This window comes from Helicoverpa zea, chromosome 1 (genome assembly GCF_022581195.2).
Source record: "Helicoverpa zea isolate HzStark_Cry1AcR chromosome 1, ilHelZeax1.1, whole genome shotgun sequence".
Classification (NCBI taxonomy): Eukaryota; Metazoa; Arthropoda; class Insecta; order Lepidoptera; family Noctuidae; genus Helicoverpa; species Helicoverpa zea.
This window is the reverse complement of record NC_061452.1, coordinates 1,949,758-1,970,208: the sequence shown is the minus strand read 5'-3', so window position 1 is coordinate 1,970,208 and position 20,451 is coordinate 1,949,758. Positions and strand designations below refer to the sequence as shown.

Genomic DNA, 20,451 nt, shown 5'->3' with positions numbered 1-20,451 from the left:
CCTGGATGAAAAGTACCCTATTTCTTTATTCAGGCTCAAGACTATCAGTGTTCTTTAAATAATTTCTGTAGATTCAGCGTGAAAACACGATGGACAGAGTTACTTTCGTATTTATAATATTAGTGAGGATACATTGTGTGGTCAACTAGACCGGACGGTCGCATGTTTGTTAATAGCTCTCGATAGCGCAGTTCCGTTGTATAGTCGGAACTTGTTAATGGGTTACACTTATTTATAATGTTGTAGTTAATGCAGAAATGTGGTAACTTTTAGATATTTGGAATAAAGCAGTAATGGCAGTTTTATTTTTTCAAACATTAGTATCTAAAGGTTTTGTATGAAATATCCTAATTTTCTTTTTCTTTTGGCCTTAAGCTAGCTCAACCAGTACTACCAGCCGAACTGCTGTCGATTTGCCTGATCACAGATTTCATTCAGTTTTTTTCAGTAAAATAAGTTCTTCCTTATCGAGTGTCAGCAAGGGAATTCTTTAGCCTAAAGTTGTGTTAATATGTTGATCACTATACTTAACTACTTACCATCCATCCCTTTGTAAATACCCTAATGACTTTGTCAGGGTGTTTACACTTTAAATGCCAGTCATAGGGTTGCCAGATACGGTTTACCAGATTTGTGGTAATTTAGAGCGTGTCAGGAAACAAGGTGGCTGGATTTTATCAAATCTTGTCGGACTATATTCGGACACAAAACACTGTCGTGGTGTTTCTCTGTAAAATATGGTTACACTAGCTTCTGCCAGCGGCTTCGCCCGCGTGGTGTGTTGATAAAAAATAGCCTATGTGTTAATCCAGGGTATCACCTATCTACATACCAAATTTCAATCAAATCGGTCCAGCCGTTTTTGCGTGATTGAATAACAAACATACATCCATACATTCTCACAAACTTTCTCATTTATAATATAAGTAGGATAGTAACTAAACAATGGCTGAGCCAATTTTTTTGGGCATATCTAAGTACCACCTCTGGAACAGCAGCTACATTCATTAATCATTACCATAGACAGCCAGACACCTGCAGCGGTCAGACTTTTAACACCTCTTTTTTGCATCGGGAATTAATTTATACGTAAATATACTTTTTTAATAGCTATTCTACCAGTGGAGTCCAAGAAGTCACATCTACTGGGTTACCGGGTATCGACAAATTAGTCGACAAATTAGTCGACAAATTAGTTGTCCGACAAAGTGGTTGACGTCGGTCGCTTTTGAACGCATTCGAGTCTTTAATAGGTCCCTGCGGAGTTGTTCCGGGTCGCAGTTGCGGGAATATGACGCCCAAACTTACTAATGGCTATGTAGTCGATGTTCTTTCAAATTATAGCTATCGAATAAAATTTCTTTACATGTTTCAGTCTATTGTACATACTTTTATTTTTGTTTTCCCGTTGATATACTTACGATTTTATAGTCCAGTTACAGGAGCTCTGGGTTAGAACCCGAAGAAAGGTATCTCATTTTACGATTTCTCGCGACGTGCCACCATATGCTTCATACCCTTTTCTGTCTCCTAAAATACGTCAACTGTAAATCTAAAAACTGTTAAAACGTTTTACTGTCTTATAAGAACTGGTGGGGCACATAAACAAGGGATCTGTAGCAAGGATAAATCACAGCCATTCCGCGCAAGGATACGACACGTCAACAATCGTTTACGTCCACAATAAAACGTCTATAAGTGTTTCATACACTTTATTGCTTCACGGATATTATTCTCCATAAAATCTCAAACAACCACGTTTATAACGACGAAACGAGCGGCTCCCCGCGAGGGGCGCCTGTAGACTATACGAGGCACTGAGAGACAGGAATCACAGATTGACAGAGCTTAGAAGATAGACGGACATCAATAGAGGAAGCTTGAGGGGGGAGGGCGGGGCGAGGGCGCGGGCCGGGCGAGGCGCGGGTGGAAGGCTCCGAGAGCCGCTTCGTTGGTCGACGAGGGGCGCTCCTCCCGCACGCGCAGCTGCGGCAGCCGCCACGCCGCGCACGCCGACGTCAGCGCGTGCCGGTTCAGCACCCAGTACGCCACGGCGTTCAGCGCCGAGTGCGCGTACCCCAGCAGCAGCGCGAAGTGCGCCAGCAGGAACGGCACGTGCAGCCCTAGTGCACCGGCTACCACTATCGCGGCATGCGGACACCAGCACATTGCGAATATCGCCGCGATCCCCATGAGAACGTTGCCTAACCGTCGTCTGGAGCGGAGCGTTGAGGTTTGGGGTTGTGGGCCTAGAAGGCTCGGTTGGAGTTTCTTCTTGGATCTGACGTCACCAACGTCGACGGCGTCACGGCGTTCTCGGGGTCCTACGCCGGCGACGATGATGACGTGGGTTGGTCTCCTCATGAGGGGCACGGGGAGAGGGAGCTCGCCGTGTGCTGCTCGTGCGGTGAGGGAGAGGGCTGTGAGCTTGACGCGCACGGCCCAGTGGCACCGCGCGACCGCGATCACTGGGAAGCAGTATGTGAGGAGTGCGTGCGCCGCCGCTAGTGGCGGACATGATACGCACGTCGTTGTGAATGCTGCCGCACCTGGGGGAGAAACACTTATTAAATGAAAATATTCAAAAGGCACCTAGAAATAGTAATATTTTTTCGGCTGCTTTAAGGATAACGTAAATAAGTTGTAAAATTTTTATTTTTCAAGTTTTCTTTCAGGAAGATCCATATTCACAGTTGACCAATATATTAAAGGGATAAGTTTAATGAACAAGAAACAGGGACATAAAGGGATTTAGTTTCGGTTCCGTATTCATGAATTTCAAATAAGGACAAATAAGCAACGCCGGTAAAACGATGTAATAAAAATATTTACTGCTAGATTACAACTGGCCTTTTGTTAAATTAGGGAAGCCATTTTGTTTACTGATCAAAACGTTTGGCAGATTGCTTTTTTTATAGATGTCTCGCTACAAATGAGTTGTATTTGATTAAATAAGATTTATTGTCAAAGAACGATGTTAGGATTAATAAAATTAAGGACCTTTTCGTAAGGTTCCGCCAGACTTCTGTTATCATGGAAACAGATCGATAAATTATTAGAGTATTTTTTGCTACTATTTAGGAGCACGAACTAGGTACTGTCTTTTTTACACATTGTAAATCTTTGCAAAGTCTAAAAGAGTGTGATGCAGAAAAAAAAAATTCTACTCGCTCGCACAAATAGTAAAAAATTGCATGTGAATATTGCAAGCTTGTTACGCGAAATCATGCTAGCTGCGGAGTCACAATCAATATTGATAGTAGGAATCTCTTCGTAACACTCACTAAGTAACAACGCGGCGATCCACACGGCGACTACGGCGAGGTGCGCGCGCGCACACAGCGAGGTGCCGCCGCGTCGTACTGCGCCGCATCTGTCCGCGGCAATCGCGACTAGAGAGAGTGTGCTCGCTGCCACTGGGAATGACTGTGGATGAGAAAATTGTTAGGTCAGCAAAAAAGACTCGCTGTATAATATTCGCTTAGTGAAAGCGAAAGAGTAAGAATGAAAGAAAAGAAGTCAAGAAGCAGACAGCATACGTACACTCACAAGTTTTGTTATTCATAATGCTAGTGTGACAGTGAGATATACCGGCGAGTAGGTATACTGCAACGTTAGCTTTATATATTTTCTATGATCTCCGGTGCATTGTAAGTTATATAAAGGATTGTACAAGTATACCAACATAACCTAATTATGTATCACACTAATCTCGTAAAAATCGAACATAAGCTGACCCACCTCAACTCTTGTAGGTCCCGGCTGTCATTGAACATCCTTGGCAGTCGTTACGGGTAGTCAGAAGCCAGTAGTCTAACCAAGGGGTATCGGGTTGTATGGTCACTGGGTTGAAGAGGTTAGATAGGCAGTCGCACCTTGTAAATATAATTGGAATAAGGGCAGGAGGATGATGATGAACTTGACCCACCTCAATATAATAAGTAACTTGGCAGGGCAGCTCATCTATCCTGGCGGCCCTGGTGGCCGCTAGAGGCGCGCTGGCCGCACACACGAGGAAGTCAGCTGCGCACGCGCTCAGCATCTGTGGCGTGCGGAGACGCGACGCGCCGCCTGACGCTAGCGCTGCCATTAAGCTTACATTGCCTGGGGAAGAAAAAACATATTAGGTAAAAGGATGTTTTGAAATATTTCAGAGTTATAAATTCTTAATGGTATAAGTTCCAGACATTCATCTGCCTATCCCTTTGCCAACTAACAAGTCGAGTACTGGTGTTTTACATAGAACCATTGCCTTTCTGACCTCCTTAACCTATCTACTGGGGCCACACTGGTAAATCCCCTACCTAAATTATGTCAAAAAAGTTATTAATAACAAATCATTGTTGTCTACTGTTAATATGGACGTGTCAGGTTTGTACAAACCCAATTTAAACGGGGAGACGTAGGTGTGTTTTTCTCTGAAGGTACTTGTTTTTTTCTTTTGAAGTCGTGGTGGCCTAGTGGGCAAAGAACCAACCTCTCGAGTATGAGGGCGCGGGTTCGATTCCAGGTCAGGCAAGTACCAATGCAACTTTTCTAAGTTTGTATGTACTTTCTAAGTATATCTTAGACACCAATGATTGTGTTTCGGATGGCACGTTAAACTGTAGGTCCCGGCTGTCATTGAACATCCTTGGCAGTCGTTACGGGTAGTCAGAAGCCAGTAAGTCTGACACCAGTCTAACCAAGGGGTATCGGGTTGCCCGGGTAACTGGGTTGAGGGGGTCAGATAGGCAGTCGCTTCTTGTAAAGCACTGGTACTCAGCTGAATCCGGTTAGACTGGAAGCCGACCCCAACATAGTTTGGGAAAAAGGCTCGAAGGATGATGATGACTTGTTTTTTTCTTTTAAAACAAGACTGGTGTCAAGGTTAGTACTAAAAATGATTTCAAGAGAATCTGTTATATACAAAACGCCGGGTTTTTTTCTGTATACTATTCGAAAAGCTTTAAAAACATCTCGGCTCTCGAAGCAATAAACACACTACGTCCACTATAACTAGAAATTAACTATTAAACACGAAAGAAAATTATGTTTCACAGGCTAAATTAACTATGCAAAGAAAATGTTGAACTTCAGTTTGTTACCAGGAACTCTTGTAGAATCTTATATTAAGCTCAGGTTATGAAAGGATTTGCAATTTCATGAATTAGTTACATCACTGGATTCATGAAAACAAGACTAGCGTTACTTTTCCGTTATTTAAGATGAACTTGCCTTTTCTTCAGTGAAATTACTTTGCATAACAAATATAAAGTAAAGCGAGGAGCTTATTATCCGTAAAAAGAAACTGGACAATTGTAACTCGGACTCCAGAATGAAGGGATCAGCATCTGAGTTTTTTATTGTTGGGTTTACTTTATCCTTAAGTTGGTTTTTAAGGAAGATATCGCTGACAATCAAGATCATACGCGGATGGATTGCCGCGGTGATTCAGTAAAAATTCCGTTTTTTATTGGCACGCGGCATCTTCACACTTACCGATAATACCTATGACGGAGACGAGCACGTAGAGCGCTACGAGCGCCGCGAGCGTCGTCTCCTCCGCCACATCGCGCTCCGCGTCGCTCGCGTTACTGTACATAGCGCGGCATGTTCACACTTACCGATAATACCTATGACGGAGACGAGCACGTAGAGCGCTACGAGCGCCGCGAGCGTCGTCTCCTCCGCCACATCGCGCTCCGCGTCGCTCGCGTTACTGTACATAGCGCAGCATCTTCACACTTATCGATAATACCTATGACAGAGACGAGCACGTAGAGCGCTACGAGCGCCGTGAGCGTCGTCTCCTCCGCCGCATCGCGCTCCGCGTCGCTCGCGTTACTGTACATAGCGCGGCATGTTCACACTTACCGATAATACCTATGACAGAGACGAGCACATAGAGCGCTACGAGCGCCGCGAGCGTCGTCTCCTCCGCCACATCGCGCTCCGCGTCGCTCGCGTTACTGTACATAGCGCGGCATCTTCACACTTACCGATAATACCTATGACAGAGACGAGCACGTAGAGCGCTACGAGCGCCGCGAGCGTCGTCTCCTCCGCCGCATCGCGCTCCGCGTCGCTCGCGTTACTGTACATAGCGCGGCATCTTCAAACTCTGGAACAAAAACAGAAAAAGTTCAAAAGGGATTTCAAACTTTTTGGTGTAGCTAAACCGCATCCATTTTGTTTTTCTTTTTTCATTTCGATTTTAACTGGAACCTTTTACAATTTCATTGTAAGTAGTGGTTTAAGTTAAAAACAATTATTTGGGACCATGTATGTGTTTTATTTTTCACACATATTCTACTAAAATGCTATTACTTTCATGAAAAACAAACATAGCCCATGTTTGTTTTTCATGAAAGTAATAGCATTTAAACAAACGTAGCCCATGTTTGTTTTTCATGAAAGTAATAGCATTTTAGTACAATATGTGTGAAAAATAAAACACATACATGGTCCCAAATAATTGTTTTTAACTTAAACAAACATGGGCCATGTTTGTTTTTCATGAAAGTACTTTGTAAGCAATTTCAAATAACGCCCTTATCATTACAATGCACTTACGCATTTACAAATTACTTTTTTTCAATAAATCTTCTCTGTCATTGCGTATGTATAAATATCGAAATACATAATGTATTAGATCGAGCTTTAGCCGAAATTAATATCGTCACTCAAAGAAAGATTAAAAAAGATCTAAGCAATATTATTATTGCATCGAGACTGAAAGAAAGTAAACACTTTCTTTTGAACAAAATATTTTATCTTGCAATTCGGTTATTAATATTATGAGAGAAATATTATGTACTTATTTCTAATAAATGCTCCAGTCTTTAAGTTATTGAAGTAATATGAGTAATCAGAATGATTGAAACTTTCAATACACAATTTTTTTACCGTGTAAAATGACTAGCACAGTTATCCACAGTTTCACTCGCATCGCGAGGAAACTTACTGCGCCCGGATAAAAAGCAACTTTCTCATTGTAAATATGTAAATAAACTCAAAATACATAGACAAAAAACTTTCTCAGCCTTTACTATCAGTGTACCACAAAATATGTAATTCAAGAAAAACTAACAAAGAATAAAGGTTATTGAATATTTCCTACCACGAAACCGTTTTGTAGATTTGGCTTATAACTACGACAGACAGAGTAACGTTTGCATTTATAATATTAGTACGGTTTTGTAGGTATTTTGTACCAAAAGAGTGACGACGAAGCACTTCATTTATAAATACCTACAGTGTACACGAGTAAACTCGTGATATTTAATTCATTTTCTTTGACATTTGCACTTTGTAAGATGACTGCTCTAACTTCTATATAAATGTATTTAGTGTTTCTCTGTGAGATAGTCGCAGTCTCTTTATTAAGTCGGATTGAGAGACACTCTTCATTACAGTAATGAGATGTTGCTTAATTTAGTCTTACTTGTCAGTAAAGACACGTTTTCTTGATTATCTGATGTTTCAGATGCTAAATTATTCTTTAAACATCGTCTAAAGGGGTTGTAAGTTAAACGTGTTCAACATGATTCAGGCATAGTTTTTTTTTTAAATATTTTTAGCTTTAAGTAACGCTAAAAATATTTTCAGGTATCTTGTCTGTCTGTGGTTCTCAAACGGATTTCAAATGTTGAATTCGACTTTTGAAATGTTAGTCATTGAGAGGATTTTTGGGTGTGCAAGTATATTCAAGTTATGTCTGCCTGTTTCAAAGTTAAGCCACTGAACATAAAATGAAGTATGTAAGTCGGTCGATATTATCTACTCCACATTGTAGCATCAATGTATATTGTGTACAATGTATATTACGGACACATTCCATATAAAAGCTATTTTATCTTCGTCCACAATCTGTTATCTTATATATCAATACAAATAGCGTAGGAATAAAAAGTAACTATTACTGGCCACCGACGTTAGTCGTCTACTTGGAGAACAAAATGAATAGCGGAGATGTCATAACGCAATACGCGGGTGTTCGGGGGACGAACAACGTTACTAGTCCTTAGACGCCTTCTTTGGAACCAGCTCAGTTTTTCCAAAATAAAATCACCAATCTTTGAGGGATGTCGTGGTTTGACAAATTTTCTTCCATTTTAATTTCTGTTTCCTTTCATTTGCTTTTTACACACTGTTTACATCTCTTTTATTCTCATTTTCCTTTCGCAGGTATGCTGGAAGAGATTTCTTTAGAAATAAGCATTACCTTTGTAAATTCTTTCTTTCCTGTCATCTTTCTTTAATATGTGCGTGTACAAAAATTTGAAAATAAATAATAAAGAACCCGAATGCCTTGTTACTTCTAGTAATTGATCGTTTTGCACAATCTTACTGTACGTTACAAGATGGCGCCTGACCTACCTTTATGGCATCTCCGCTATCTTTCCTTCCTCCGTGGCTAACTATAAAATAAAGAATGGAACCTCTTTTGTCCCTTATTACACTTAAACGCGTCTAGACGGCCATATTGAGTTTTGAAGAACACTTGCAATCGTTTGTTGATGAAACTTTTTAGCTATCGTTTCGTGCTTAGTAGATATCTAATTTTGTTTTTGTGAACAGACTTGTTGTAATAAAATGAAGATGAAAGACTGAAAATTGCAATTTTAATGAACATCTATTTTTGTTTGTTCCTAAATTGTTGCAGGGTTTTTTCCTACTTCGCAATTTATTCTTAAACTAGCTTCTGCCTGTGACTAGGTCCTCAGTAAATTAGGTACTTTAATTATTATTTAAACCGCTGTTTTCCGTGTTTGCGTATTTATTCTATTATTGAATGACTGTATGTATGGCCTAATTACCTTATACAATGAATGTGTCATATCTTTAATATTCAAAACAATATAAGGGCCTATTCAACTCTTGACCAAAAACTGAATAGAATTCATAATAAATTCAACTAACATCAACTGCCAACCTCTGACCCGAAACAAGACAGCCTATCATCCCTATCATTGTTATTCACCACAGAACTACTGTCAGTCCCCTGCCCAAAAGTTGTTACCCGCCAGGGAACTGTTTTATATTCAAGATGTAGCTCCCTTATAAAATACAATTTTGTACATTTCACGCCTAAACGCTGTTGTAAAGTCCTTTTGACAGTTATTAGGGTTATTTAAAGTTTTGGTAAGAAAACGGTTTATGTGTAGTCGTTATATTTTTGGTACAGCCTTTCTTCAAGGACTTTCGTTAGATAGGTTGTATTCGATGTCTCGATGCCTGGTTGGTCTAGTGGTCGCAAGCGCGGCTGCTGTGCTCGAGGTCTCGGGTTCGATTCCCGGGTCGGGCCGAAATCGCTTTGTGGGTTTTCTTAAAATTTCACAAAGCAGCCCGTAGTCTGGAAGTTGGTGATTGATTCACCCGAGCAGGTAAATGTCAGTCCTGCGCCTGATCTCTTTCCGGTCGTTTCAGATTGCCATCCCATCGGGTTATGAGAGTGAAGGAATAGGGAGTTCACTTGTGTCTGCGCAAATGCTCGTGCACTATAATATGTCCTGCGCAGCTGGCTGGTCTCCTTAAATGAGAACAGCCGCTGTGGCCGAAATCGGCCGTGGACGCCATTATTCGATGTCCTACTTCTACACTAATATTATAATAAAGAGGTAACAAATAAAACCTTGAAGAAAAAAGGCTCCGAAACTGAAAGAAAAAACGATTCACTATTGCATAGCTACACTATTTCCGAGTAATAGGCTACCTATATTTTATCCCTTCACGGGCATTAGTTTCCACAGGATGCGGGTGAAACTGCGGGAAAACGGTTAGTTTAAAATATAACTGGTCTCAGTTTAATAAAGAAATTGACGACGATATTAATTGATATTAAAACTGTCGATCTTGACTATCCAGGCGGTTATATTTAATTAAATCAAATTAACTCTTCCAAGGTCATAAGAAAATTAACGATGTTAGAAAATGAAGAAGATATTTGCTACCTATTTCCTTTTAGATATAAAAATCTCTATCCTCTATTAATTATTATGTTTTTTTTTGCAATATTATTTTAAGAAAGACTAAAAAATATTCATTGTAATGATAATTTTCTTGTGAATTATTGTCGCATAAAAATCGGATACCCGACTGATACCCGTCTCGCATCTTTTATACAATAGCTTTGCCTTAAACTCACATTATTATATTTGAAATCTTTGGCTATAAATCTAATACATCGATCTTAAACATATGTACATAGTCTATAAAGACTAACAACAGTATTAATTTACTCGGATCATAAACTCAATACATTACACAATAATTATTTGTTAACATAATTACAACACCATTTATTCGCTACACTGCCGAAGAGAAAGTGCTCCACTTTGTATAACACAACCAAATTACGAAGCCTACCTGTCGATACTAACAAGTACTTCAAAAGATGACTTTCTAATTTTATGGAGTTATATTTCTGTGGCAAAGTGTTCGCGGTATTAAGTGGTGTTACTACCAGCTCCGACAGCCGTGATCGTCTAGTGGTTAGGACCCTACGTTGTGGCCGTAGTAACCCAGGTTCGAATCCTGGTCACGGCAGTGTACTCACTGTCGCGGCGGAGCACTATGGGAAAGCCCCATACAAGGCCGTCTCAAAACCGTTTCACCTGAAAGTCATTGTTATGGAGTAAAACTAATTAATTAATTTAGTCTTATAAATGAGCTTTCTTTTCTATATTTTTTAAATTATTTTTTGCTAACCTAAATGTATAAAAAAAGGCATCAAAGCTAACCCATGTTCAATGATGTGATTTTAGCACAATACATTACTACAATTCAACGCCACATTACTCGAAAGTTTTTGATATAAATGTATAAGTATTATACATTTTTGAAATGCTTATAATCTCCTCATAACGTTTCTTAAATAATATTATGTATAATAAATAAATAAATAAAAATTAACCAATGTAGTTTAAGATGGTATAATTTTCGGGTTACTTTTTTTTTTAATGAGACTTACCCGGTTGCCGCTGTTTGCCGATGTCTAGATATTTGTTGTATTACGATCTTTATACATTAGTTTACACAAGGAGAAAAAAAAAAGTTGCGCATACTTGCGCCTTTTCTGACACGGTGCCAAAACATATCGCGAGATAAAAAAAATATTTTTTTCCAATATGATTTTACTTCTCACATAATCATCTGTTATCTATTGTGTCAAATTGATAAAATGGTCATTACAGTGATGAGTATTATTAATAGTTATTTGTGGTTTTGATATAGTTTTGACCACCTTATATGATAAAATATGGTCACTTTATCTATTAGGGTCAAGTTAAAAACAGGTTATGGGAAGAATGCAAATATTAGTTTCTTATCTTTTTGCACATATCACTATTTTATTGGCCTATAAAAGAAAGGCGAACCCTGAAACATCCACAGTTGTTCGTCAGAAATTCAGTTGCTTTTAAAAAGCAGTTCAAACCTATTTTCAAATATTCACAGAAGTTATCTGATTTTAAATAATGGGTGAATTTGTTTGTAGTAAACGAGAGTTGTGCAATTTGTTGATAAATGGGAATAATATAGAAGACTACTTGCATGAAAATTTCAATTTGTCACCAGACGATATGGCTACTGTGATCTCCTACATTCAAAGAAACTTGGTGTCTAAATGTAACGAACGCTGGAGAAATGCATCCCGGAAAAGAGAACGCTTTGAAAGTAAGAACTTCGACTGGTTAAATGGTGAATTTCGTGTTCCACTGGAGTGTCGAGTCACAGTTAATGACCCTAATACATCTGGAAGCAGTGCAGGTGGCAGACCATCGAAACCATACGAAGCATCTTCAGAAAAAACAAAGAAACGAAAAAACATGCAATTAATACAAGAATACGGATTGGAGTGTGTGCTCAATGCATATACTCAGGAGTTGCGGTCTATGGGTGAGACGGAGGAGGCCACAATTGTTAATATTATACGAACTGCGCCAAAAAATGATAAGAAAAAGTTTCTTAAATTCATAACTGAGAACCCTGAAGACGTTACACCTTTTACAAAGGAAGAAGCACTACGGACATTTATTGACTTAGACCTTAACAAAGAACAGTATGGGAAACTTCGAATTTGTTTGGCGGACAAAAACTGCTCAGTGTTTCCTTCTTATCCAACTTTAGCCGAAGCGAAGAAGATGTGTTACCCACCAGATTCGAGCATAACCATTACTAACATAAGTGCAAAAGTCAATCTGCAGGACTTATTGGATCATACTGTAGCTCGTATATTACTAATTGGTTCAGTTTACAAAAACGGTTTAAGACAGTTGAAACTATTCTGCAAATGGGGTTGTGACGGGTCATCAGGGCAAAGTGAATACAAGCAAGTTTTGCCCGAAGAAAGCGATTTCATATCAGATGCGAACCTTTTTATTGCTTCACTTGTACCCATTAAACTCATAGATGTGACAACTAATATCGTTATTTGGAAAAATGAAGCTTGCTCATCCGTAAGATATTGCCGACCTATATTAATAGAATTTGCCAAAGAAACTCCTGAAAAAACCGCGTCTGTTGTGGCTGATATCAAAAATCAAATTAAAATCCTGTCCCCTTCCATGATAAATAAGAATGGTGAAGTAATTGAAATTACTCATGACCTATTTTTAACCATGATTGATGGTAAAGTAGCACAAGTTTTAACTGAAACTCCTTCAAGCGCTTCTTGTACAATTTGTGGTGCTACTCCTCGGCAAATGAATAACTTAGAGGCAGTTAGGACACGAGATGTGAATGAAAGTTCATTTCAATATGGACTGTCAACACTACACGCTTGGATTAGAAGCATGGAGATGATTTTACACATTTCCTATAACTTGTCTTTCCAAAAGTGGTCAGCCACTACACCAGAAAATAAAAAAAACAAAGACGAAAAGAAAAAACTGGTACAAAAGCGGTTTAGGGAGGAAATGGGACTGCATATCGATAAACCTCGACAAGGCACTGGAAATAGTAATGATGGAAACACAGCTCGGAGATTTTTTCAGAATTACTCTTGCTCTGCAGACATTACAGGTGTAGACGTAGAACTTATAAAACGAATGTACATTATACTACAAACTATGTCATCTGGAATGGCTATTGATTCAAAAAAGTTCGGTGAATACGCATATAGTACCGCCCAACTGTACGTAAATATTTATAATTGGTATTATATGCCTTCCTCCGTACATAAAATACTTATTCACGGAGAAAAAATCATTGAGTACTATGCTATTTTACCTATCGGACAATTGTCCGAAGACGCTCAAGAATCCCGCAACAAGGATTACAAAAAGTTTAGACTTCATCATTCTAGAAAGTGTTCAAGAGCGGCTACCAATACAGACGTTTTCCATACCTTATTATACACTTCTGATCCATATATATCAAGTTTGAGAAATACCTCAGAAACAATATCGAAAGAACTTTTCGATGAAGCCAAGTCCCTTCTTGCTGTCAACAAAAATCTGTAGGAGCTTGTTGAATTTTGTATATTATTGTTTTCTCGTTATACAATGATATTTAATTATATTTAATGTAAGTAAATTACAAAAAAAAAATTTTTTTTCTTATAAATGCATGTATTTTTTTAAGTTTTATTTTTTAAATAAATTAATAAACATATTTTTTTAAATTATTATTTTTTTTTATTAAACCTTGTACTTTCAAGTATATGTGTGCAAAATTACAGATCATTTAGTTTTGAAATAACTGAGATACGGAGTTTTGAGACGAAACATACGCGATTTTCCCATAGTGCGGAGCAGAACTTTTTAGCATTTTATCGAAAAAAAAATGCTTAGAGGCGAGAACTATGTTAGGAGACCCTTTCCGAAAATCCTTATTATTTAATTCTCTACTCTACCTACATCGTATTAGCGTGCCGAAAGATGATTTTTGTTTATTTTCTAATTTTCTTGACAGACTTTAACATGATTCAATAACATGACAAAAACTTTGTGGGGTACAGACATCATTTAAAAAATTATCAGAAATATACTTCTATACATTTCACTGTACCATGTACTGTACAGTCATACAGTGGTATGGAAGCTAATTATATTTACTTACCTATTACAATCTCTATAACCCGGCAAACAAACAAATGCCATCTAATACTTACAACAATTGCGTATTTACCGTAATTCCCATTTTACCCGGCTTATGTCAGCATTGCCACGATTTATAAAGAATGTCCCTAACTACAGTTTAGCTCAAGGCATTGTCATCTTCTCGTCAAAGATAACGACTTTTTCTCTTTTCTTTGCTAAAACGGTTTTTCTTTGGAACTCGAGCGTAATAACTGTCTTGGTAACTATAAGTGGACATAATAAAAATGATAGACCGTTCGTTTAAGGGGGTGTTTGTGTGTATTTGTGTTCGGATTCTTTTGCTGTGGAAAATCGCTATTTTGATAAGTTTTTACGTATTTAAGTGTAGTGGAAGTCATGGTATCCTGTAGGTTTTTATTCAGTACGAGTGAGTTCGATCCCAGGTCATGTAGGTACTAATGTAGTCTGAGTATGTATATCTTAGATGCCAAATGACTACGAGTGGGTTCAATCCCAGGTCAAGCAAGGTAATGCAACATGTATATTTTATTATTTTAGACGCCAATGACTGAATGAGCGGAAGAAAACATATTGACGAAATCTGAGCTTAAAGTATGAAATCGGCAACCGTAGTTAGCGGTAATTATTTCGCTGTATGAGAATTGAAACCCGTTTATTGACGATTTCCATAGAAATACAAACTCGATCCTATAACAAAAAACACATTATGTTATGTTTGTCTATTTACATATCCACTCTGCAACAAATTAAAATCGAATCAATTTCAGGTTTAATTATTCGAGTCCGGAATCGATATAAATCGAATGATTTTGTATCCGAAATACTCATCTTGTTTTAATTACAACACGAGCGATATTTTATTCAGTACTCGATTTTAATTTCACGGAGATTTAAAGATTTTCCGTTGCTTTAATAAAGCTTGCATTAATTATTAAAAAAAATATATACAGAGAATTGTACTGCGAATTTTATTTAACTAGAGTTTTTATTTCGAACGATGGATTCTTGAGACTGTATAATATTTACTAAGTTTAATCTCGAGACTCATCTCCTAACATTTGCACAAAAATATATGTCAAGTAGGTAGTTCTCGAAGTTGTTCGGAAATATGTATACCTCGGGCAGACATTGCAGTTAGGTAGAAATAACTTTGAGGACGAGGTGAATAGGAGAATTCAGTTGGGTTGGGCTGCATTTGGGAAGCTACGTCGAGTCCTAACATCGTCGATCCCACAGTGCCTAAAGACAAAAGTCTTCAATCAGTGCGTCCAACCTGTCATGACTTACGGAGCCGAAACGTGGACACTGTCGGTACGGCTGGTTCACAAGTTTAAAGTCGCTCAGCGGGCTATGGAAAGGGCTATGCTCGGCATTTCTCTGAGGGATCGCATCAGAAATGAGGTAATCCGTCAGAGAACCAAGGTTATCGACATAGCCCACCGAATCAGCCAGCTGAAGTGGCAGTGGGCTGGCCATATTAGCCGAAGAACCGATAACCGTTGGGGTAAACGAGTTCTAGAGTGGAGACCACGCCTCGGCAAACGTAGTGTAGGACGTCCTCAGGCACGGTGGAGTGATGACTTGCGCAAGACGGTCTCAGTGGCGTGCACTTGGAGAGGCCTATGTCCAGCAGTGGACTGCGATAGGCTGATGATGAGGTAGTACCTAATAGTATCTGCCTCTGCTTTGTTAAATAACGGGATAACGGTTGATTTGATACAGTTTGAGTTCACTATGGATATCCGTGATTGATAATGGAGATATAGTCTTACTTTTTATCAAAAATAATGTATTATCTAAAAACAAGTACATAGGTACAGTTTTGTTAGTTCCATTCAGAAAGTTCGAATGCAAGCGAAATAAATAGTAACTAATTAATCAATTCATTTTCCCTATTACACCGACACCAATATTGATGAAAAACCAATGATACCATTTTCAGCTCGAGGTCAACTGCAACATTGCAATGCAGCCACCGCGCTGTTGATATAGTTAAGGAAGCACAACAGTCGTGTGTCACATCAGCTGACAGTTCTCACGGCTGTGACGTCATACTTGTTCAGTTGACAGGTTATGTAGGTAAACTTTTATTAAAAAATAGCAATTTTAAAAAATATCAGAATTTTTTTAGCAAAAAAATGTAAATGGTTCCCCTCAGAATCGCTGTCACTGCTCACCAATCCCCTCGAAATACATGAAGAGAGTTACTACCTAATTACTACCATTAGTTTCATTCAGAAAGTTCAAATGCAAACGTGATAAACAGCTTCTAATTAATCAGTTGATCTTCCCTATCACCTATATTGATGCAACATTTCAATGCAGCCACCATGCTGTTGATATAGCTAGATGAGGAAGCACAACAATGCTGTGTCACATCAGCTGACAGTTCTCACGGCTGTGACGTCATACTTGTTTGGATACTCAACATACTGGTGTTTGTGCAGTTCGGTTTGGTTGACAGGTTATAGATATAGAAGTATTGATTTTATTGAAATTTTGCTTTTATTTAAGGGAGCTGACCACTTCAACTGCCTAATATTGGCTCGTGTTATAAGACATTATAATCAGGCTATGTATTTTCAGTATCTTCAACAGATGTGTGGTGCATACTTTCAATGTTGGAATATCAATAAGATTGTAGCTACTGTTCGTATTTTATATATTTATTATATGCGTAAATTAACTTTAGATTATAAAAAACTGATGACACTAATTAACTTTCAGATTCTGCTCAAAATTTTATAGGTACTTAATCAGTGAAAAGTTTTACGAAAATTGAAAAAATATATTCACAGGTTCAACCTATTTATTTACGCATAATTAAAAACAAATTAAAAGTAAATTAAACAACAACGAAGCGACAGAGTTAATTGGACTTACTCATAAATATTTCGATGAGTATACTCTCTGCTAATTAGATGATATTAAATTAATCCGTCCCGTTTATGTATAAATTAAGGTGACAGACTCATTAAAATCAATCTTCTTAACAAAGATGTATTTTTATTCAAGTATTTTTGTGGGTTTGATGGGGTTATCGAACTGTATTTTTTATTAATTGGTGAGGTGGACAAATTACAATGATTGCATTGAAAAACATTAATTTTTAACATTCCTGCACCGTCAAAAAAATACGATAATGAACAGATTATCAGGACGATTTATGCTTTTATTTTTAAAGGAGTTCCCACCAAATAAGTATAGGTTTTACAAAAAAGTCTGTAATGGTCACATACTGAAGACAGCGCAATGATTAATGCTTGCGCCCTATCTATGTAAGAAAAAGCCTCCAGCGTTGACAAAAAGTATGTCACTCTTAAAAGAATTTATCTTTAATACAATTTCCTAAGACCCAAGGAGACCAAACCACAAAAAAAGGGAAGAAAAAAAAAATATATTTTCCAGGCCAAATTATTTTAGCCAACATCAACAAATTGGTGGTTTCTTTGCAAAATATCGATGTTCGCGACAAAATTTCCATAATCCCTGGAAAGTATTCATAATACCGTACTTGGGTAAGCAGGAATATCTAAAGTAGGTACTTCCATTTTAAGGCTACAGTCATTGATTGTATTGACCTTGAGTTTTTGTAGGGTTACCATAAAATGTATGAATTTTAATACTCAATTTTATTTACTTGTTATATAAATGGTAAATACATAAATTATATACAGTTTTGGGGACATCTAAATTTTTACCCCACTGCGCCAAAAGGAGGGTTACGTTTTTACGCCAAATCATCTTACCTTAAAAACTTTTTTGACATGGAACTTAAACCAAATCTTTTACTCAGTACAGTAGCTGAGGTAGCGTGGCAGCTATAATGATATTATTATTAAGATTAAAGGGTGTTTGGCTCAAAGCGTCCGTGAAAATTAATTTAGCAGTAAAATAGAGCTGTAGTTAGTATTATACCAGTTACCAAAACTTGATTACACATAACAGATATCGACGTTATAAAGTGTAAACCTCGTTAATGCATTTTTGTTCTTTGATTTATTCTAGGAAAATAATGTCGTAAAACACAACCCATATCTTCCTCCTAAAAAGTTACGTATTTTACTAACTACACTTAACGAGGTTTTCACTATAAGGTATACCTAAATAAAAAAAGAACGTGTCATAGTCGGATGGCACACGTATTTTCTATCTTATCCATAAAAATATTTTATACTAATGAAACTACACTCATACAATATTATTACCACTATACTCATAACCAAATGGTAATCAGAATTTAGTGTCAATTGAGGAAGGTCTGAACAATATATTGTACTTCTGAGAACATAGAAAAGGTTTCCAAGAAGTCTGGTCAAGTGACGTCACAAGAATCGAGAGTGTCCGCAGTGACATCAACTCTCGGCATTTGTAGGGTGACCATCATGCCTAATGTTGCAGGATTTATTTATATATTTTTAATTTGACATTGAACCTTCAGTGGAATGTTTAATATGTCAGAGTTTGCTTAATATGAATATAAACCTGAAAATAAGGTGTGTTGGAACTTTCTTTTTTTTACATATGTAATTTTTCATATGCGTTAATTTGTCAAGGTCAAAGGTCAAGATATCAGCATTCCTCTGCTATGTTATTATGTACCTAACTAGAGAGATAATGTATGTAGCTACTTCAGTATAGCACTCTATAATATCTCATTTGCAAAACAGGGTATACTCTAAATTGATAACTTTACCGGTCGGGTAGCACTAAAAACCAGATATGTCCCAAAAAGCTCGGTCGTTTGGTCACCATAACTATGAAGTCACACTCGCGTAAAAAATATTTTATGGTATAAAAAGAAAATCGTGTTTTACTGAGAAACCTCATACATGTATTTCCCAGAAAAGTTTAGTGCACATCTTTGAGAATATTAGCAATTTTTTTGTGCATGCAATTGCAATGTATTTTTCATAGATTATGTGGTTCAAATGTGGTTAATTCAGGATAAATGTTTTATTTAGTAAATTAATCACTTCCTAATAGTGATACTAAAACAAAAGCAAAAAACCGGCTAAGTGCGAGTCGGACTCGCATACGAAGGGTTCCGTACCATTATTTATAAAACGGACAAAAAAATCACGTTTGTTGTATGGGAGCCCCAAAACTATATGTTTTTAATTCTAGTTTACATTTGTTGCATTTGTTGTTATAGCGGCAACAGCAATACATCATCTGTGAAAATTTCAGCTCTCTAACTATCACGGTTCATGAGATACAGCCTGGTGACAGACGGACGGACGGACGGACAGAGGAGCGAAAACAATAGGGTCCCGTTTTACCCTTTGGGTGCGGACCCCTAAAAATCATCGTTTATATACCAAAAGTATTAAATCGTCACTGAAATCAATTCCAAAATTAAAAAGCAAGGCACGAAACTCAAATAGTCCTTCGACATCAAATACCAAAGAAAACAATAATTCATCTATCTTTGAAAATCCTTGTATTATTTGTTCTACGACTTGTCCCAGAAATTAACCAAAAGTTAAATGGGTAACTTTTGATTGATGTCCCAGCACGGTTCAGTTAAAACCAATAGACTTGAAATCATTTGAATGAACTTCGCAAAATATGAATTAATATTTGAGTTACAGCCTTTGTTGAACCAAAAAGATAAATGGGATAACTAGGTCACAGTCACATTGTTTACTATAGTTCGGCCATTCAGAGAATGCGTTCCTGACACGTCGCGATTGAACTGACGACGTAATAACATTCATTGATTATTGATATAATAATGTTGTTTTAATGCTCCTCAATTGTTAAAACGGTAAACAACCAGCAAAAATATTTTTATCGTAACTGCAACGCCATTGCAAAGTTACGTCGTCAGTTCAATCGCGACGTGTCAGGAACGCATTCTCTGAATGGCCGAACTATAATTGATAAAATAAATGTCATGACAAAAGTTTTGCTGTGTCACGGGTCTATGATTGGCACTAAAATAACTCAGGCTTTATACTATTTTTGTCGCAGTGGCTAAGAAGCTTAACCTAACATTCAAAGAGAATGTTATATAGATTATATAGAGAATTTTCCTTAAACGTGTGACTAACGTCGGTTTAACTTTTTTTGTAGGAAAACCATTGAAGTTCAGCAAACGTGAAAGCTTAACCAACAAACAGAATTTCTCATTTCGCAAAAAGCTGATTATAATATCTAATTCTATTAGAGTCAGCTCATCTTGATTTCAAAACCTTTTCTCTTACTACACTTTCACACAGTTTGCACAAAGCTTTCCCTGACATCGTTCAGATTTCCAAACGATCTATAAAGTGCCGACTCGCCTTTTGACCGACACTGCATATATCGGAACCACATAAAACGTAGTAAGTACCTAATCGTGATATGGACCAAGAATACAAACCCACATTAAGATCAAACAAACCACTGTGCTATAAGGTTG

The 20,451-nt window shown here is 37.5% G+C and overlaps 1 protein-coding gene and 1 non-coding gene across 2 annotated transcripts in view; one reads left to right on the top strand and one right to left on the bottom strand.

The window, feature by feature from the left end:
- Positions 1-1,697: 1,697 nt before the first annotated feature.
- Positions 1,698-20,451, bottom strand: part of LOC124630378 (galanin receptor type 3) — an 89,425-nt gene continuing 70,671 nt past the window's right edge. Inside the window, exons 2-5 of the mRNA XM_047164261.1 lie at positions 5,982-6,103; positions 3,929-4,104; positions 3,285-3,426; positions 1,698-2,549 (exon numbers count right to left, since the gene is read on the bottom strand). Of these exons, the coding sequence (XP_047020217.1) occupies positions 1,867-2,549; positions 3,285-3,426; positions 3,929-4,104; positions 5,982-6,084 (1,104 nt within the window). The 5' untranslated portion in view covers positions 6,085-6,103 and the 3' untranslated portion in view covers positions 1,698-1,866. The remainder of the gene's footprint in view (positions 2,550-3,284; positions 3,427-3,928; positions 4,105-5,981; positions 6,104-20,451) is intronic.
- Trnah-gug lies at positions 10,459-10,530 on the top strand. The gene has a single exon. It is a non-coding gene; the product is annotated as a tRNA-His (tRNA).